This window comes from Peromyscus eremicus, chromosome 4 (assembly GCF_949786415.1).
Source record: "Peromyscus eremicus chromosome 4, PerEre_H2_v1, whole genome shotgun sequence".
Taxonomy (NCBI): Eukaryota; Metazoa; Chordata; class Mammalia; order Rodentia; family Cricetidae; genus Peromyscus; species Peromyscus eremicus.
Window position 1 is genome coordinate 9849663 of NC_081419.1, and position 20929 is coordinate 9870591.

At 53.9% G+C, this 20929-nt stretch overlaps 1 protein-coding gene across 5 annotated transcripts in view; it reads left to right on the forward strand.

Moving 5' to 3' along the window:
* Dab2ip (DAB2 interacting protein) overlaps positions 1 to 20929 on the forward strand; it is a 193360-nt gene that overhangs the window by 135128 nt on the left and 37303 nt on the right. The window contains exon 1 of one of the 5 annotated variants that reach the window (XM_059260166.1): positions 16547 to 16950. The exons of the other annotated variants lie outside the window; for them this stretch is intronic. Coding sequence (XP_059116149.1) covers positions 16784 to 16950 — 167 coding nt within the window. The 5' untranslated portion in view covers positions 16547 to 16783. Of the gene's footprint in view, positions 1 to 16546; positions 16951 to 20929 lie in introns of those variants that run through there. 5 annotated transcript variants of the gene reach the window in all.

Sequence of the window (20929 nt, forward strand, 5' to 3'; positions counted from 1 at the left end):
AAAGTGTTGGCCTCAGTATCCCCAAACCAGACTTTTCTTCCTCTTACTGGCAGCCTGACAGTTTTGCGATGTTCTAAATGCTGAGTGTATCAATGACTCTTGAAAAGGCTTTGTAAATAACATCCGTCTCCCCTCCCATGAGACCTGTTGGTTTATTCCTTACTAGTGTCCCAGCTCACTTGTGATGATGTGGGGCCTTCTGCTGTCTACAGAGGTGTTGGTGGGGGTGTGGTTAGCTGAGCACGCTTGGAGATTTCTGGACTCCCCAGGGTTTCAGAAGTGGCAGCAGCAGGTGGGGAGAATTGACCTTCACTGTGAGCACTCAGAAAGAGGCCTGGAGGGCATCAGAGGCCATGCTGCCCTGCTTTCTGGAGATAGCTGAGCATCTTTGTGCCAGAGGAGCTGTGCAAAGAAACCCAGCCTTTGAGGGCTAGATCCTCGAGTCTGTGGTCCGTTCCGGAGTGTGTAGCCCCCTCAAGTTCTGGGTAATCCAGAGATCCCAAGTAGTAGGCCTACATTCTTCCTCCCCCCCAGCCAGGTTTCTGGAGGACAGGGAGTGATGGGTTGCAGGTAGGGCTGTACGCTCATCTTCCTAGGTACAGAGTAACCCGGGATTGGGTGTGCAGGACCTGCTTGCACCCGGAGCCAGACCTCAGGGTGTCCCTATAGATGCTGAAGGACAGGGCCAGATGGGCTGTTGAGCCTCAGAAGTGTCAGGAACTTGCTGGGCATGTTTGCTACTGTTGCTGGCTGGAAGCCAGGTTTCAGCCCGAACTCGGGTCTGATTGGCTGTTCCTGCCCCTTGCCAAATGTAAACTGCAGCGCTCCATGGCTAGAGGCTAAGTGTTTATGTTGGTTGGTTAAAGAGCCCAGCCGGTGCTCTTTGTCCCACACTCATTCCATTTCCCAAAAAAACTTCTGCTTAGTTCTTCAAGTAAACAGCAAGGCATTTTGCTGTGGGACTGCCAGCCCTGCCCAGTACCCCAGCCTGCTGCCTGCTGCCGGAGGGAGGCTGAGGTAGCAGCAAGGAGGCTTGCTGGGCTCCCTGTTGTGATCAAGACCATGAGCAAACCAAAAGCAACTTTGGGAGGGGGGTTATTCCGCTTTACCACTTGCAGTCCATCGTGAGGGAAGTCCTGGCAAGAACTGAAGTGCGGACTGCAGAGACCATGGTGCTGCCTGGCTTGCTCTCTGGTTCACTCAGCTTGTGTTTAGATGGCCAAAGACCATACCTGCCCAGGGGTGCTGCTGCCACAGAGCAGACATGGAGGCCTCTTCTTAAGTAAGCTTCCCTCTTGTTTCTGTTAAGTGACAGAACCAACCAACCTGTACAGCCAGCTTGGGCTCTTCAGTGTGATATTTTAGGATCACATAGCAGCCCTGACTCTGGGTACCGATCCTGGGTCTCTTCACAGGCATTTTCCGGCTTTCCATAGACAGGCTTGGGCCTGCTGGAACCCAGGGAGGTGTGAAGTGGAAGGCACCTCGTTAAGCTTCCCCTTCCATGTATGTATGCGTTGCTTCTCCTTGGACCATGAGAGGATTTGAGATCCTTTCTTCTGTGTTTCTCTCCCAGCTAGGTATCCCAGCCACTGTGCTAGTATATGTAGGTACCCGCTTCAGGCCAGGTGGATAGTGGGCAGTTCTCAGAGCCCGGTCCCAGGGTGCCCACCCGAGCTGCAGTCTCTTACTTCTAAGTCAAAGTGGCTGAATTTCTAGTCTGAAGATTTGCCGTGAGCACGGAGCTTGGGCTGCTCTCCAGCCAGCGAGTCCCAGGAGAAGTACTGTAGTGGTGTCGGGCAGACTGCTGTGGGCACCCACAGAGACAGCAGTCCTGCAGACTGTCTCCTGCCTGTGCTCCTGTCTGCTGAGAAGCACTGGGTCTCACATCATTCCTAGCATGCCTCAGTGTGTTCCTAGCAGGGACCAGCAGCTTCCTTACTGGCTCAAGGGTCAAGGGGCCTCCTTAAGTGACCTTAGTCCAAGTAGAACTCAGGACCTGAGCGCCATGGGCAGCGTTAGTCTGCTGACTTTCCTGAGTCTCGGCAGGTTCAGACAGGTTGGTGGCGCCTGTGTGGTCAGTGTGAGGCTTCTTGGTGTGCTCTCAGGAACACTGCGTCCTTTCTAGCACAGCTTTAGAGAAAACTACTGAGACCTCTGGTTGCCACCTCAGCACATGGATTCCTGGTTTTGAGGGGGTTTGTGACTCTGCCCTTGGGTGGATTCAGTCCAAGTTCACATGTTTCTTACAGCGCTTGGAATTCCTCTGAGTCTGTGGACTACATACATAGCCCTTAGCAGTAGTCTGGACCATAACCATCCCAGGGCCAGTCTGATCTGGCCTGGTAGGAGCTCAGTTGGGGGGCCTATTTTCCCCTCATTCTCTCCTCAGCTCCACTTCCCCTGACCCTGGCAGAGGACCAGCCATCCCAGATGGTAGATGTCTTGCCGGTGAGCCCTGTTTCTCTGGGGCAGAAGCTTGAAGCCCATGGCTGAGGTAGCTGCTGCTGCTGCTGGACATTGTGCTGGCAGCCCAGAGAGAGCATGTGCTAAAGCGCTCTCTCTCTCTGCCTGCCTGAGAAGGCAGACTCTTCAGCTGCCCTGGCAACAGCTCCTCAGCAGCCTGTGCTGTGGCCACTGAGCATGCCTCCTGACTGGCTGCCTTCTCCGGCTCCTCAGCAGCAGCCTCTTTCAGGCTTCAGGCAAATGGTGAAAGAAGGTTGGGGGACCGAGGTCCTTAGACTGGCAATCCTCCTGCTGCCGCCAGGTGCTCCCTGGGGTTTCATCTGTATACGAGAGGGTGGCTCTGCAGGGACAGCAGAGCTGACATCAAGGGCTCCACAGGCCTCGGAGCCTCCAGACTCTGCTTGCCCTTGCTGCCCCAATCCCCTCGTGCTCTGGGCTCCCTTGTTTACTCATGCAGGTGCCCCAGGTCAGGGTCTTTGTCAAACCTAGCTCTGCCTACTTACCTGTAAGGTGAGGATAATGGCAATCCCCGTCTCTTGGGAGTCTTGAGGAATAGATGAAATTTACAGCGAAGTGCTTGGCGCGGAGCAGGTGCTTGAAGCCGGTAAGGCGCCGTCATGCTGTGCTCCCTGCCTTCTCTTCCCCTGTCCAGATGCCTTCTCTACCTGTCCTTCAAGTCCCAACCCCTTTGCTTAGGGCTTGCTTCCCTGGTGCCCCTTGCCAGCCTCTCGAGCTGTTCATTTGGGTCCCTGTTGGATCTGCCCCTCAAAAGTAGAAGGGCTTCCTCGGGACACTGGGGGTCTAGCTCTCCCCCAGTCCTAACAAAGAGCACTCTGCCTCGACCTGCATGCAGGGCTGTAGAGATTAGCCCCTTGCAGAGGGACGTCAGGGCCAGGTGAGGAAGGAATGTTCCCAAGTAGACAAGGGCCCGGACACTCTGACCTGCTTCTTCCTACTGCTGTCTAGGGTTAGGGCAACAGTTGGGTCTGCTCTCAGGGAATCTGCTGGAATGGTGATAATACTCGAGGTTTGAAAGGAGTCGGTCCCTCAGGTGGAGAAGCAAGGAGCAGGGCCCCGAGACAGGTCGAGGGAACCCGCTGAGGACAGGCTTCAGAGGACAGGGCCTTTCTTCTTCTTGGACAGGCTGTGGGAGGTGAAAAGGAGGCTCGGCGCTGGGAGAGTGGGAGCCAGCTCTAAAGGGCAGGAGCAGCAGGTAGGAGAGGTGGAGGCTGAGACTGAGGAGGTGGAGGATGGGCCCCAGACTGGCCCCTTTTTGGCCGGGTGCTTTGCTTTTGGTATCAGAAGTCTAAGTGGTGCTGGGAAAAGGTTGTAGAGGGGCTTGTTGACTTGTCCAAGGTCTTGAGGCTAGTACAGAAAAGCCAGGACGGCCTGCCGGCCGCACAACATTAGAACTGCTGGTGGCCACAGACTGTTCAGGACTGGCTGCCATGTCCTTTTGGCTGGATCAGGTAGTCTGTTCTCCAACCACATGTAAGAACTACTGAGTGTCCGTGAAAGGGTGGCCTGTACAGTACTGTGGTATTTTCAGGTTCCTGGCCACTTTTGAACCAGGCTATAGGACAGAGGTGGAGGTTATGAGATCCAGTTCTACCTCAAGGAGCCCAGGACCCCTTTCTGGGTCCCACATGGGGCTCCTTGCAGTTCTACATGTAAGACATACATGACCATTGTCTCTCTAGCCCTTGAAGGGCAGACCTCCCATAGACAGCCTATACCTCCTCTCCACTTCTGGCACCCAGTATAAAGCCTGGCACAGCTCAAGCCGAATAAACACATTCATTGAGCACCTACTGCATGTCATGCACCATGCCAGGTGCTGGAATAATTAACTTTGGCATGGCACTTTATGATCCCCACAGCTCCTCTGGGTCTTGTTAGGAGGTTGAATCTCTCCAGTTGGGTATTTATTTCCTTATTTTTCAAGTGAGGAGACTGAAACAGAGAGGAGAGTAGCCTGGGGTAACATCCTCAGCCACTAACAAGAGACCAAGCCCATCCTGAGCCTTGACCCCCTCCCTGGGCTGTGGGTACACTCTGGGGATTGGCAGCCGTTTCTTCCCAACTTCATGCTGAGGTGGAGCTTCAGGAAGCTGGGCCCACAGAGAACCGTATCCAGGGGAGCAGGACTCCTGGGGGCCACAGGAAGCACCTGCCTGGTCCTTGTCTCCACCCAGCAGGAACTGGTTGTTGGGGACAATTGTCTGTGTTTGGGGTAAGTCTGAGGTAGAAGAACAAAGAGAACCCTTCCTGCTGCCGACACAGCTTTGACCTTGGAAACCCTGTGGAGTTTCATTTACTGGAAAGAAAGGGAAGAATTGGTTACCAGCTTCAGAGAGGGGCAGGCCTCCCGCAGGCAGCATCGAAGAAGCCTTGACTTTGTGAGTTCTTGCTGTTGGATTTCTCCTTTTCAGTTTGACAGACGTCCTGGGGATCTGTCTGGGCTGGCCAGAAGGTGCAGAGATGCCAGGAGCTCTGGCCTCCTTTGCCTAGACACTACAAGGCCTGACCTTTAAACAAAGACCATGTGGTGATGCCAGAGGTGCAGATAGATGCAGCCTGCAGATTCCTGTCCCACGGGTCCTGCTGTAGAAGTACCCGCCTGTGGGAGGGCCCGAGCGGGTCAGCTGTACACGCAGTGGGCAGGGCTTTGGCAAAGAAGCTGTGGCAGTCAGGAAGTCCTGGGCGTGGTAAAGCCCAGCATTTATCTGATTTATCTGCTTTTTTTTTTTTTTTCTCTCTCCACACACATTGGCAAGTCTCAGTTGTGTGCCAGGGGCTGGTGTGACCCTAGGAGAGGTCTGATGTGTTGTGGGCCCTGCCTTGCCCATGTGACATAGGAATCCTAGCTGAGGCACTTCACAGCTATGATGACAGCTGTGACAGTCTGTAGGGCTATGTCCTTCTGGGGTCAGGGACAGCTGCTGGGCTTTGGTGGCAGAAGTTTGGGTTTGGAAGAGAAAGCCCTAGAGTTATTTTTTGTGACATTTAAATTTTTGCATCTTTAAATGCTGGCAATTGATTCAAGACTTAAAAATGTCATCCACTGTGTGGCTAAACAAACCATGAATGTTGACCAAATACAGCCTGCACTCTGGTTAGAGTCCTTTATAGTAAGGGTGGCCAAAGTCCAGGTGGCTAGAAGGCATTTAGGCCAGGCCTCCCTGCAGAGGGACAGGGCAGAAACAATGGGACCCGCATCCATTTATTGAGTGGACGGTGCCTGCTGCCGTGGGCTGGCTTGGTCCCAGTGGTGTGCAGTGCTGCCGTGGGCCGGCATTATCAGCTGGAGGCTAGCCCAAGCTGCCCTGAGAAGGCCAGCTGTGTTCCCTGCTCCATGGTGCTTCTCCAGCTTTGCCGCAGAAATAAGCCCCTTGGGCCAGTCCGGATGGAGCCCAGGAAAGAAAAGTGGCTGAAGAGTCACCCCAGTGACACCTGTGTCCTGCTCTTGGGCAGCGGTGGGACGGCACTGTCCATGCATGTGACCTTGCCGCTGTTAGCATTTGCTCTTCTGCCAACAGGGCAGGTTCCTTCCTGTGCTGCTGAGGAGGGCCTTCACAGAGACCTTGTTCCCTGTCCTTCCCACCCTTCCATTGCAGGCTCCCACTCCTCAGAACCTTGGTCACCTCTAGCCTGGCTCAGGCCTGTTCAGGCCTGTAGGCATAACTTTCCTTTTCCTCTTTCTCCACTGACTGGCTTTATAGAAGATCACCTGGTGCCTGGTCCTCCATTGTCCCCAGGCTTAACCCTTAATTATCCCCGTATTGTATGCAAAGCGTCAGAGCCAGAGGCAGCTGACCCTCATCATGGATTGGTGGAGCAGCCTGACAGGCCGGTTTCCAGCCTCAGTGTCTGCAAAAGCATGAGGAAAATGGAGAGCACCTCCACCCCACCCCCACCCTGTGTGGCCTTGAAGAGTCTGCCACCCCCAAATGCCTGTATCTGAGGTGGGGCTCCTCTCTGTGTTCTGGGTGCTGGTCTGAGGTCAAGCAGCACTCGGGGCTTTAGGAACTTTGGGGTGATGGGAGCCACATTAGCCAGCTCTTCATCAGAGTCCTCATGGCTACCCTCCCATTCTCTTTATCTTCGCTTAAGTCTTCTTTCAATGCAGAGATAACTAAAATCAGAAGCTCCTAGCACAGACTCCAAGCGCTGCTACCTCAGAACTCTCCCTCCACCAAAACCACCAGGGATCTTCCTCTGCAGAAAATTTGGGGGGCTCATAGACAAAGAACTGTCCCTGTGCGTGGACCAGTGCCCTCCTCCTCCTCAGCTCACTTGGCGGGAAGGCAGGCAGTGCCTTCTCGTGAGCACTCCTGCCCTCGCCCGCAGCCCGCAGCCCGAAGCTTCTTTCTGGGTTGGGGAACTAGAGAAGTGTTTGAGTCCATAGAGGAGTGGAGACAGGGGTCTGGAACATGGCTTCCCTGAAGCTTCACACAAACTCCAAGACAGGCAGGTTGCCTGTCTCATTTTCTGGTGCAGACAGAACTCCCCTGAGGGATCCTTGGGATGAGTTATTTCTGTTTTTGTTCACCTGTACTAGACCCTGGGGACAGGAACAGAAAATCAGCTGTGGTCCCTGCCTGTGTTGGTGTGGGAGAGGTACCTGCTGCTGTTCCTGGGAAGCTTGTCCTCACCACAGCTTTTACCCAGCTCTTCGGTGCTCCAAAGGGAGGCCAGGCCAGGCAGGAGTGTGGCTTGGGTTTTTAGGTGGGCCACGGAGGAAGAGAGTCACAAGTTGGGGTTCTCAGGAGTGTCTGGGCAGAGCTCTGAAACTTGTATAGCTGGGCAGGAGATGGAGCACTGGCCCTGGGTAGGGAGGGTCACTGTAAGTGTCTGGTTGGGTTAGCTAGCCCAGGGTCCCGCTTATTGATGGGCAAAGCTGGGGAAAGCACCCATGAAGCAGTGAACACAGAGTGCTGGCCTGGGCCACAGTGGCACTGCCTGCCTGCCTTGGAGATAGAGTTCTTTGTCATCTGAAAAGCAAGCGTGAGGCCAGCCCATTCCTGGGGCTCTCTTGAGGATCAGCCCAACAGCTCCTCTGTGTGTGTGTGTGTGTGTGTGTGTGTGTGTGTGTGTGTGTGTGTGTGTGTGTATTAGGGGTGATGAGGATGAGGGTGGTAGTGGGTGACGGGGACAAGAAGAAGAAATATTTATAGAAGATTCACCTTGTGCCTGTAGCTGACCTAGGCTGATCTCCGCATTTCCCCTTCTACTCTATCTAGTCTTGCCAGTGCCGGAACAATTGGTGGTTTTGTTTGATTATTTTTGTTGTTGTGGCTTATTTTTTAAATAAGGTCTCCTTAATATATCCCAGGAGGCCCCAAGCTCTCCACCCTCCTGTTTCTGTCTCCAGGTGCTGGGATTACATGCTCCCCGCTGCAGTGGTCTCTTGGCCCTGCTTGTTCGTCTCATTCATGTGTTAACCCTGACTCTTCCTGCTTGAGCTAGGTTTGGGCCCCCATCTTCTGCTGTGTAGGTTTGAACCTGACCCACATTTGATCAGGACCTTGAGAGAGTAGACTTCATCTCCCGCTCGCTCCTTCCTGTGTCTCCAGTACCTAGAGTAGGGCTGGTGTAGTGTCAGTGAATGAACACACAATTGGTTTCATTTTACCCTGTGAGATAGACACATTGCTATCTGTATTTTACAGACCAAGAAACTAATCTCAGAGAAGTGTAGTCACTGGCCCAGGGTCATATAGCTGCAAGAGGACATGCTTTAAAGCTCTTCTTTAGCCACTAGAAGCCCCCTCCTGCCCCTAATCGCCAGCTGGTCATTCCTGCCTCTTGGATAGATAGGAATGTGAGCGGCCCAGAAGAGAGAGGTAGGTGGGGTTTCACCTGGGGAGGAACCTGCAGGATGAGGCCATGGAGGAGGTGATAAGGAAACCACCTGGGTCTGAGTGTGCAGTTGGTTGAATGTTAGGGACTTTATAGATGCTCAGGCTTGAGAACCTCAGCAGAGCAGTCCCTGAAATTGCCCCCTAGGTGCCAGCTCTTCTGAAAGAAAGGAAGGAAGGAAGAAAATACCAACAGCTGTAGCTGTATCGCCTACCCCACCTTCAGGCTCCTTGTGCTAGCTCTGGCTCCTGGCATATTTTCTGTTTCCCAGAGGAGCTCAGGCCTGGCCAGGCTTCCCAGGGTGAGAAATAGAGAGAGAGAGAGAAAATAGAGGGTGGGGGGAGTGTGTGTGTGTGTGTGTGTGTGTGTGTGTGTGTGTGTGTGTACAAGTGCTCACGCGCGTCCGTCCATCCATCCGTCCGTCAGTCCGCCCGTCCTTGCTGTTTGCACTACCCTCACATCTTCTTAATCAGTCTATTTCTGGGAGTGATGACTTCATCTCCCATGATTCTTGACACGGCCATTGTGAAGCGTCCATGGAAAGGTTGGGCCTGGTACCATTCATGTTCTCCTGATGAGCCTGTTTGGGGGAGCAGTTGGTGGCCCTGCTCTGACTTGGCCCTGGGACTTACAAGAAAGCTACCTCCCAGACACTCTGTTTTCTGGCCCTATTGACCTGAGGAGCTGGTAGCAAGTTTAGCCGTCTAGAACTTCCTGCGGGCCTACCGTGCGCACTCTGTCAGCGCAGTGATTGGGAATTGTACCCAGCCGAGACTCCATCTAGGCTGTGGAAGATACTAAGTGGCAGCCTGGACTTCAGTAGCCGCAGAACCCAGAACCAGACCCCAAATGACTACAGCGAGGGTGGGGAGAGGCTCAACCTTTAAAACCTTTGTAGCGCTTTGTTTTGTTCTCTGAGCCAACACAAAGCCTTAAAGTGTCCTGTCCCTTAGCCACATCCCAGTCCTTAAAGCCTGTGATTCATGTATGTATGAGTTCCTATCTGCCCTTACGAAGTAAATGTTTGTTAATGAAATTAATAGTGTAAGCAAGATTTGAGGAGGGTGGGCAGCGGGGGAAGGGTTATTTAAACATACTTCAGACAACACTGGCTCTGGCTGCTGTGCAGACATTTGCATATGTAATGACTGCTAATTATAGGTGGCCTCGGCTGCTAACACGTTTGCAGTCACCCACTCGGAATCCTCTGGCATGCTTCTCACTAAAGATAACACAACAGGAATAATAATACCTATTGGTTTTGATCCCTTGTTATGTGCCAGACATCCTCCCAAGTGCTTGGCAGCAGCAGCAGCGGCTCATTTAATCTGTGCAACACTGCGTCCCACAGATCTTACCTCCTGTGTACCAGGCATAAGACGGAGGCTGAGGAGCCTAGGTGACTACTTCCCTGCGCTCAGTACAGTCAAGAGCCTCCCAGGTGGGCTGCCCTGCCCTGGATGCTCCTGGGGACACTTGGTAATGCTTTCATCTCTAAGCTGGTTCTCTTTCTTGGCCCTCTCAGAAGCCCCCATTTTGCTAAAAAGGAATAAAACATTTGCCCGAGGAGGGAAGTAGGCCCCATACCTTCTAAAGTAAACCAGGCCAGGCAGACCCCTCTTTCCTGCAGTCTGGTGGTGGGGTGAGGGGTAAGAGTCAGCCCCTCAGGAGCCAAAGAAAAACTAAAACAGTAAGCAGGGGGAGAACACTATCCCAGCGTAAATTAACGTGTCACTAAACTAGAGGTGGCCCGCGGTGGCTCACGGCCAGCTGTAGCCCACAGACAGGTGGGGTCTCACACAATGGGGTGGAATGGTGTTCCAGTTTCCTGGTTGGTTACCAGCAAGCAAGTTACCAGTTTACATATCCCTAAACCATTCACTTCAAACATTCTCCTCAGAGTCCAGACAGCTTTGGGCCTGCATTCCTGTTCATCTGACCTCTTACCCTGTATGCCTTTCCAGATCAGCTCTGCTGACACCGGAAGGGGTGGAGGTTGTAGGATTCCCATTGTAGAGATGAGCAGACCAACAGGACCACCCACCAAGCCCAGCCATGGGGTTCTCAGTTGTGTCCAACCCCTCTGGCCACCACGGAAAGTAAGAAGCCTTTGCCTGGCCTAATGATGCAAAGATAACCAACAGTGGGCCCAGGGGCCATTTTTGGTCCCCTTCCCCTTTCCGTCCCTCCAAAGCCGTTGGGGACATGGGAAAGCTATTCTTTTGAACTCGATCATTTTCTTGAAGACAGAATGGAGCTGAATTGGGTCAGTGCTCTCTTTGCTGTGCTCAGCTGTTTCCTCTGCAAACCGTCACTACTGAGTCTTCTGCTGGCTCTCTGCCACCAAGCTCCCCAGTCAGAATTCTGTATCTGGCCATCCTCAGCAGGCTTGGCTCTCTCTGGCAGAGAAGAGTGATGTGTGAAACCACTGAACCAGTGTCTTTCAGGCTCCCAAACCACGTGACCTCCACCTCCAGGACACAGGCTTTAGGTCTTCAGCACCAGGCCACCGCTGCTGCAGCGGTAGCGCAGGTGGGGAACTAAGGCTTCGTACTTGCTGGAGTTAGGCACAGCAGGCCCTACAAGCTCTGTGGATTGGGGAAATAAGAATGCCCCACTCTGTACCTGTAAACACGGCATTACTCAAGGCACCTACCTCACAGGGCTGGGCTGTCCTGGTGTAAACAGGGTGTGGCATGTCAGTGGCCAGCCCTGGGCTAATTGGCTTGCAATGAGAGATGTCCTGTGTGCCAGGCAGAGTTTGGAGGGGGTTGTAGGGCTCAGAAAGGGGTGATCTGGGCCATTCCCATTCTCGGCTCCCAGAACTGCAGTGTTCCCATGGAGCGTCAGACCCCACACTGGACAGTGAAGTGGCCTCTTCTGGCCTGTAGCCTGTCGTGTCTGCTTCCCCTTTCCACTAAACCGCCAGCTTCCTAAGGGCAGGGACAGGTGTCTTGCCCATGCTTGGGACCCTGACTAGGTAGCCTGGACAGGCTGTCTAATGGGACTGTGAACTAGGGGTGGGGATCCTTCTCTGATGTGTGTCTTGGTAAAGTGGTCGGTGGCAGCTCACAGCAGCACTGTGCAGGATACCTGTAGCACAGACGCAGAAAACACTGGGAGGAAGGCCGGGCCCAGGCCATCGGAGGACAGGGCTATGGGGAGTCCTGGGAGGGACTGTGAACGCCACCTTGCTGTAGACCAGCTCTCTGGCCACATGCAGCAGCAAGGAGAGCAGTGGCTTGTATGTAGGTCTGGCCTCAGCTCTGATTGACCAGTTCTCCTCCTCCTCCTCCTCCTCCTCCTCCTCCTCCTCCTCCTCCTCCTCCTCCTCGTTGTTTTGAGATAGTGTTTCTCTGTGTTGTTTTGGTGCCTGTCCTGGATCTCGCTCTGTAGACCAGGCTGGTCTTGAACTCACAGAGTTCTGTCTGGCTCTGCCTCCCGAGTGCTGGGATTAAAGGCATGTGCCACCACCGCCTGGCTGTTTGATTGACTTCTCATGGCAGCCACTAGACATGAGGGAGTGGCGGGATCCCCCAGGTCACTCCATGGCATTGTTCCTGATGGCCCCAGGGTTGGGGATAAGGGTACAGTGTAGGGGTTTGAATTTCAAGAAACATGTTTGAACATTGACATGTAGCCCAGTGTAGACACAAGGTGACACTTGTGCCTTACGGTCAGGGACAGGACTTGGGGACTAGGTAACAGCTGACTTAGGGATACAAGTGCGGCACTAGTTAGAGCCCAGTGAGTGGCTGTATCTCTGGAGAAGTTAAGGATGGGGAGCATTGAGCACTGGGTAATGCTAGCACAGGCCCTAGGGCTAGGTTATGGTCACCCTGTCCTTTGCCTCCTGATAACATCCAATCCTTGGCACACCGTGAATTGCTGCCCAGCTCTTGGCAGTCTGACAGCTGAGAAAGGAAATGCTGACCATGTCTCATTGCTTGTTCAAGTAAATTTACTGTTTCGGAGGAGGTGTCACATGGGTGGGAATTTACTCCCACGGAACGCTTTAATGGAAACATTACATTTGGGGAGCCAACATGTGTTAACCTCTCAGTAGGGGAAAAGGTTCCAGGTTTCTCTGCCAGCCTCAGTGATCACCTCAAAGCCCTGCTTGGGGGCCTGGCAGATGAGGGTGGTGCATCCAGGCTGGTGGAAGGCAGTGGTGGAGGCTGGGAGCTCGCTAGGCTTATCTGGAGGAGATGGGGCTACTGAGCAGGCGAAGAGGAAGGGAATTTGGGGCTGTGGACTGACAGCTTTCCTTAAGCACCCACACAGTTCATGTGTGTGTGTGTGTGGGGAGGGGCAGTTTCCGCAGGTAGAGACAGTAGGCCCTGGAGCAATGAACTCCAGCTTCCTACCAGTGACTATCTTATGTGACCTCAGGGAGCACCCCTACCCTCTGCTTCAGCTTCACCTTGGGCAGAAGTTGTGTGGGGGCCCAGGCTTAGATCCCCGAAGGTTTAAGGAGATAATGTATATAAGATACCTCACTCTTGGCTTGGCACAGAGTAGGCACCGGGACACGTGTTTTTTATTGGTGCTGATAAAGCCATACATGCATAGATGTGCTCACATAAATTAACAGCTGGGGTGTACTGAAGCTGCTTCCTGGAGTTGGCCCTCAATCTGACATCCTACCATCAGCCAAGTGTAGATAGCAAGGGTCTTAAGAGGCCCTTGCCCTTGAAGAGCCTGGCTGATTCCTCTGCAGTGGTCCCTCACTGGTGCTGCCCTGATGACTTGCAGATTCATCCTGAGGCGGTCCCGGACTATAGCAACACCTCCTGGGGGGGGGGGGGGGGCTTTGTCCTTAGAGAGCAGCCTCCTCGGAAAGGAGAGAGGAATGTGGGACTGTGGTAGTTACTTTGGCAGAAGCAGAGGGAGGGTTACGTATTTTGCTGGTGGTTTCAAGAGTTCAGTTCTTGGGCATTGGCCCCTTGACGCTCCACAAGATCAGTTTAGGGTAGGTCTGGCAGGGGAGTGCTGTTCGCTGTGCGGCCCATTGCAAAGTCAGGGCAAGTGTGCTGCAGGCACACAGGCTCCCTGCCAGTGGAAACCCGGGTTTCCTCTCCTCATTCTCCCCTCCGGAAGTACCCTCAGTGACAGCAAAGATGAGCCAGGGATATGCAGAAAAGGCCTCCAAGTGTCTTTACAGTCGGAGGCTCACTCTCCTGTCACACCCAAAAAGGGAAGCTCTTTCAGGGGGAGGTTTCCAGAGCCCACAGAGAGCCTTGCCTGGTTGGTAATGACAACTTCAGATAGGAAAGAGGAAGCCTGGGCCTTGAGTTCTGGTGAGAAGACTGGCCTATAGGGTGTGTATGCTCTTCATGCATTGTGGAGTCCTTAGCCTTGAACCAGAGATGAACAGACCCCAAGGAGGACCGGCAGATCCAGAAGTAGCATGCAGGCCCATGGCGGGTGGGGGTGGGGAAGACTTCCCTTAAATGGGAGGAGCCTAGCTGGGCTTTAAAAGGTGGAACAGCCAGATGGGGGATGTGGCCATGAGGAAGGGAAGGGTCTTAAGGTTGCTAGCACTGGCTGTGTGGCTGTGCAGGAGGAGTGTGCTGAGGTTGGATAGGGCCTCTTCAGGAGAGCTTGCCCTCAGACCTGTTGGTTTTAGACTGTGCACCTCCAGCTGGGGCTGGAGGGTGTAGAAGATACACTTCTCCAAGACCAGGCAGCTGGTGAGTGTAGCAGCCAACTTAGGATACAGTCCATCCTCTGCTTGTGTCAGCTGCGACCCCTTCCTGTGACTGCTGTCACACAGAGCAAAAGTCCTGCTCTGAGGCCTTGTTTGCTACAAGATAGTAGAAGTAGGTAAAAGCTGAGCGTGGTGGCACACGTTTATGATTTCTACGGAAAGCCAGTGTTTGGGAGGCTGGGGCAGGAGGATTGAATCGGAGGCCAACTTGGGCTACAGGTTGATGTCTTGTCTCAGGAGTGCAAATGCAGGTTCACTGGCAGGGAATGGCTTCCTGCCTGGACGAAATCCAGGAGGGCTTCCAGTTGGAAGGAGTATTTGAATGAGACACATCTGCTTCTAGACGTAGTTGGGTCATTTGTGTAAGTGACTGTCTCTGTGGATCTGACTTAGTGTGGGGAGTGGCGTCCTGCCTTTCATTGCGTGCACAATCATGAACCTGGGCTTGGTCTGGCTTGGAGCCAGCACCTGGTGCTTAGAGGACAGGTTCTGTTTGCTTCTTTCCTGTTGGCTTGGCCGTGGTGGAGCCAGGGGCTTTGCTGGTCCCGTACTCTGTAAATATGTTGTCTCCTCTTCCTGCTAGAAAATGTTACGGAGACTTAGAAACTGAAAGGGTAAACCTGACCTCCAAAGGAAGACCATGGCTGACTAGGAGCCTGCCAGGCCATGGACCCTGAGGGATGGGCAGGTGCATATGTGGCCAGATGAGATGGTGTTGGCCCAGCATGCCCAGAACTCAGCTAAATCCAGAACTGGGGCCCAGCAAGATGAAGTAAGCTGGATACCCTAAGATTGGAGTCACCCGGGCCAATAGTACAGCCTCTTCACCAGCCCTACATTTGCCCCTGCAGAATCCTGTGCACACTAGGTGCTAGACACAGTCTAGAGCAGACTCCAGTTGCCATGGACAGAACTAGGGCCTGCGGTGATTCCAGAAGAGTATGGCCTCGGACGGGGGCCTCCCCTACCAGCCACTTTCTGTCTTTGTTTCCTTTGGGGACTTGAAGCCCTTGAAGACAGGGAAGCTCTAGATCAGCTCTCTTGCCTGGTGGCTCTAGGGGAAGGGGCATTGACGCCTTGGTGCTCGAAACTTAGTAAGTGGAGCCTGGTGCTGTGGCTCACCTTTGTGGTGTGGGAAAGGGTGAGCCAAGCAGAAATGTTTGGTTGACCAGGGGTGCCGTCCCAGAGCTACAGCGGTACAGTGTTACCGTAGCGCGTTACAGTGAGGGCTGCATATGGTGTGACCCGAGGATGGATCTCTAAATGGAGCTCCTTGCTCTGTTGGCCCAGTAGAGAAACCATCCCAAAGTGAAAAGACTGCTGTCTGGGACCCAGGACCTTCTCAGCTGCAGGGCTTCTGTCCATACCCACAGCAGGAGCTGAGCTGAGCTTCCTTCCCTGTTTCTATCCCCAGTGACTGTGGTCCGCAAACCTGTGCCCTTCTCTGGACCTCGCTCTGTGTTGCTTTTTTAGAATGTCTGATTGGAAGTGGTAGTGCCGCCAAGAGGGAGGGGTGTTTGCCCCGGCTCTTCTGGCTGTGTGAGTGTGAGCTAGACCATGACCCCTCAAGTGGGGCGTCTTTGGCTCACCTCTCTCCTGCAGTGAGTGCCCAGCTCAGTCCACAGTATGCTTTTAGAGCTCAGCCATAGTTGGAGGGGGCTGGAGGGAGGTTGCAAGGGCACATAGGCACAAGCCCGAGGTCCTAGCCCCCATTCCCTCCAGATTGTCCTCATCCCCACTGCTTCATCTTCCTGCTTCAGCCTGCACTGGAGGGCAGCCACCTGTCTCAAGCCATGCAACAGAAGGCAGCAGGCCTGGGAGAATGGGAGGGGCGGGGTCAGGAGAGAGTGCCCGGGGCCACGGAGCCAGCCGATGGAGGCCTGGACTGCTGGGGTGGGGGAGGGTGGAGAGGTACAGGGGTTCCCTCAAATCTGGTGCTCCAACTCCTCCTTAGTGTAGCTCTGGCTGGCCTGTCTCAGACCAGCTAGGAAAATACGTCCACAGATTCCAAACGCCTATCAAGTTCTTACTTTTTGGCAGACACCACAGCTCAAGGTGTTCTGGGCTTACTGGGCTGGACTAGTAAGGTTCTTGAGGAAGGGGAGACTACAGCAGAAAAAAGCAGGATGACCTCAGATCCCTGCTATGAAGAAAACGGAGCTGGGTGATAATGGATGTGGGGGTGGAGAGTGGGAAGGGCCCTCCCGAGACTGATCTTTTGATCTGAGACCAGAATGCATCTAACTGGGGCTGCTGGGCATTGGCTAGCGAAGGTTCAGGGGCGGGATTCCAGAGGGCAGAGCCAGCACTCCAGGGGAGGTGCTTGGGAGGATCTCTGGGCCGAGGCTCTTGGCTTCCTGGAGTTGCTCCTGTTAGTCTGCTTCCACCAGAGACCCTGGGAGATTGCTGCCGCCGCCGCCGCCGCCGCCGCCGCCGCCGCCGCCGCCGCCGCCGCCGCCGCCGCCGCCGCCGCCGCCGCCGCCGCCGCCGCCGCCGCCTAGGAGAAGCTGTTTATTTTCAAGAGCCCTTCTGACTTCTTGGACCTGGAGGCCTCCTGGTTACCTGTCTGGAAGGCTGTAATTTTCCTCTTGTTCTCCAGATGTTGTTGCCTCTGTGTTTAAGACATTTGAGGAGTTTCAGCGTAGAGGACATGGATTCAGTGTGTGCTCTGTGGTGAAGGGGAGCCCTTTGGGTTCACCTCTTACATGTCCACCCTGGCCACCTAGGTCTGTACAACCCTTGGGAATGGGCCTCTGTGGCCTTGGACTCCTCAGTGACAACCTTGGCAAGATCCTGGGCCGCACCGGAGGTGCTACTCTGTGGAGGTCCAGCCATCCACGGAAGCCTCATCTGGCTTCGGGGCCTCAGGTGCCTGGGTCAGCAGAGGGGCCTACACTCCAACCATTGTCCAGGTCTGTGCCTGTGCCTGCATGTGCAGGGAAGGAGGAAGGGGGCACTGGTTCCTGGTCCCTCTCCTGTGCACTCAGCCAGGTGTGGGGGCTGGGGCAGGGCTGTAGGCTGAGAGCCTTGATCTCCTTGGAGGTGTGTCTGTCACTAGGAGGACTGCCCATACACTGCAGTGGTGATCTGAGACCTAACCAGATCTCTCCAGATCTCTCTTCTCAACCAAGAGAGGGAGAACAGGGGTGGGGTTGGGGCTGCTGGGTAGATTGCTCCCATGCCATAGGAGCCACGCCCTCCCCTTGGGGAACAAGGACCAGGAAACCAGCAGGTGAAGCTGGGGACACCTGCAAGTTGGGTGCCCCATGCCCTGGCTCTTGACCCTGGCCCAGAGAAGCTGTGGTTGGGGAGGTGACCTCTGTGGTTACAACTGTAGGCGCAGAGCTTACTTTGGACCTCGTGTAGATCCAGACACTAAGGGCCACTCTTCTTTTCCTGCTTGAGCAGACGACGTCAGAACCTCAAGATTGAAGGGTAAAGGCTTTTTCTGGTGCTCTGGTGTGCATCACCGTTCTGTTGGTTCTCCAGCAGTAAAATGGAACTGCTTCATGTGCACCCGTCAGTCCCCAAGGACGGAACCACTGGGCCCTTGCAGCTCTGAAGCCCTTCCTGTTCACCTAAGGGCGTGGGCGGGCTCTGGATTTCGTGTTTTTCTGAGTTTGGTTCCTTGGCTACTCTGGTCCTTGATTTGCAGGTGCTGGTTCATAGTTGACATCATATCAAACACTCTCTTAGGACATATGCAACAGCCCTAGCCCCTGGCCACACACAGTGTCCCTTTATGGTAAGACATAGGTAAAAATAAGTAAGCGACCCCCGCCTGCAAGTCTGGGACTGGCTTTGTTCAGCACCTGTGTCCCAGTGTCTCAAACAGGACCTGGCACATAGTTTGCACCTAGTAAATATCTGTTGGCTGAATGAGCAAGGTGCTCTGAAGGAAACAAGCCAGGTATTTTGCTGAGGAGTGATGGAGGCAGGGAAGGACCTGACGTGGAGTAAGGAGTCCATGAAGGAAGATGAAGTCCAAGAGAGGACAGAAACCATCTATTTTGAAAGTGGGGTAGAGTAAGAACTCTTATCTCAGGTAGTGTATCCCCAAGGCAGGTGGGCACCCAAGAACCTCAGGGCATTGCTGGATAAGGTCAGAACAGGCAGATACTAGTAAAAAGTGAAGGGTTTGTAGAGCAGACTTGAACCCCCTCCCACTTGGGGAGGAGTTCAGAGTTCACCCGGAGTTCCTACTGCGGAGTCACCAAGAGTCATCGGGAGGTTTCTGCTGCGGAGTCACCAAGAGTCATCGGGAGGTTTCTGCTGTTGTTTTCTTTAACTTTCTTTAACGTGCGTGCGTGCGTGCGTGCGTGCGTGCGTGAGTGTTTTGCCCTAATGTATGCACCAGGTGCTTGGTTGCCCACTGAGGTCAGAGGGCATCAGGTCCCTTGGAATTGGGAGTTACAGACGGTTGTGAGCCACCATGTGGGTGCTGGGAAATGAACCTGGGTCCTCTGCAAGAGCAGCAAATGCTCTTAACCACTGAGCCATCAATCCAGCACCCACTGGTAGGTTTTAAGAGTTTTGCCTTCCTAAAGAGTCCTCTTGACTTCTAGTGGAGTGAGGAAGTCTAGTACAGGGGAGGCTGCTGGCCCTTTGTGCTTCCATGGGAGAGACCGAATTGGGGAAAGGAGGCCTTTTAGGCCTGAGGTTCTCTGGGGCATGGAGAGGGGTGGGAATATGACTCCCACATGAGATAGGAGTCTGGAGCTCCTAGGGAGGAAGTGGTACAAAGTTGGAGTTGTGAGCACACTTGAGGGTGTAGATGATGTCACCACAGGGAAGAGCCCTGTGGAACCTGGAGGAGAGTTAAGACAAAGACACGTATGAAGGATGAGGGGGCCCTGGTGTGGATAAGGGCCTGGGTCTCAGATCGTGTTGGCTGTGGCAACCCAAAGGCCTCTGGTGATCAGAACCGATGTGTTGAATATAAGGAGGAAGCAGGGACAGAAGCTGTCCGGCTCACCAGCATGCTTCAGGTGACCTGGCCCTACTCAGTGGCTCTGACATCCCCCAGTGTCAGCAGCTTTCTGGGCCCTCCCCTCATTGCTGCCCTGGTGACTGCTGACCCGGCTCCCGCCCCCATTCTTTACTTCCATACTTTTCCCTGCATCCCAGGCCCTACATCTGGGCCTGCTGGGTCTGTGGCCTCTCCAGGGGTCTTTCTCAGAATTTCCAGGCAAATTTTGAGGTCTTAACATACTTAGCCCCTCTACCTCTGTCCCAAGGCCTTGCTGGCTCTGGGAAGAGTTAGAATGTGTTTTGATTTGTTGTGCAGGGTAACGGACAGCTTGCAGTCTAGTGGACAGCAGAGCCCTGGTGGGTGCTCTGGGCCTGTGAATAACTAAAGTGTGTGAGTCCTCGAGGTCCCATTACTTGGTTAAATGCCTCTTCTGAATCTGGTTAACAGTTGTTTTTACCTATGCTGTCTTCAGGTGGGGGTATAGTACTTATTTTATACACAAGGAAATTTTATATTATATAAATTTTATACACAAGGAAACTGAGGCCCTGGGAAGTGAAGGCCTTGCAGTTGCTGAGAAACATGACCACAATTGTAGCTGAGGTATGCAAAGCCCGCGCCAGCCAGTTGAGCACTGGGTCTCCTGCTGCATCTCAGGAATCAGCCGTGGACTGTGCCAGGACTGGAGGCTTTCCTGCTGCCCTGGACTTATTAATACTCGAGTGCTACCCAACACACAAAACAGATGCGTCAGGTTCAAGGAGCTATAGGCCTCAAGCTTAGCGGGTCTTGGAGTGTTTGTGTTGTAGGGACCTCTGGCTGTTGGGGAGGCTCTGTGTGCAGCAGCTGTAGGTGACTCTTTCTGTACACAAGCTAGTTGATCTCAGAAGCTGGGGAGACACCTGGGAAGTGGGGGTGGGGCTGAGACCCAAAGGTAAGGTGTGAGACAGACTCTACCATGGGAGATGAAGCCTTAGGGTGCCTCCCAACAACACCCCCAGGCTTAGGGCCCCTTCCTTCCTGCCCTCTACCTACTCATTGGGCCTCAACTGGGGCTGGATACTAAAGCAGGCTGTGTGCTGTTTCAAAGGGTTTTGCTAGATCTCATCCTTTCTCAGGCTTCATTGTCTTACAGGAAAGGCAATCATCTCAGTCACCCTGCTGGGATCTCTGAAAATTCCTTCCTAGAGACAAATGGCTTACCTACTTCACTACCCTGGAAGCTTGTCCCTGATGTGTGCCTTCCAGCCTGCCAGCTCTTTCAGCACGCTGGAGACTGGCCTCTGCATGCTCAGTGCTCAGTGGAGCCAGGCTTGCTCTCAGTCCTGGGAAGTGAATGTTATTTTGAAATAGCCCATTTTACAGAGGAGGAAACTGAGGGAGGCTTGAGACAGGGTAGGGAGTGGTAAGGCTCAGGTTTGAGTGCCGACAGCTGTAGACCCTCAGACTGACTTGATTTCCAGGCTCTGTGGTTTAGCCCTGCCGTGTTGGGCCTGAGGCTTCCTCCTGGTCAAGGTGAGCCGTACAGCCCCCATTAAACCGACCACTCTCGGCCAGAGTGGCTCATCCTCCTTGGCAGCTTTCTCAGGTCAGGACCCGGGGTCCAGGCAGTCAGGCATTTGTCCCCCCTCTTCCCTTGCCCAGGCTTGACGGGGGGCGGGGGAGCCCCATTCTATGGCCCTTACCCTTTCCATCCCTGTAGATAGACTCAGTGTTCTGAGTCTTGGGCTAAAAAGGACATTGGGTCTCATCTGTTGCCTCCATCCACACCACCTGTTTGTGGGGGACCTGGGGGTCTGTGTGGGTGTCCGTATATCTTCAGAGCCTACAGACCATCCTCTTGCCTTCCCTGACTCTCTTTCTCCTGGCATCTGTCTCCTGTTGACTCCTGTATGTAAAATAAAGGTGGCAGCCGAAGA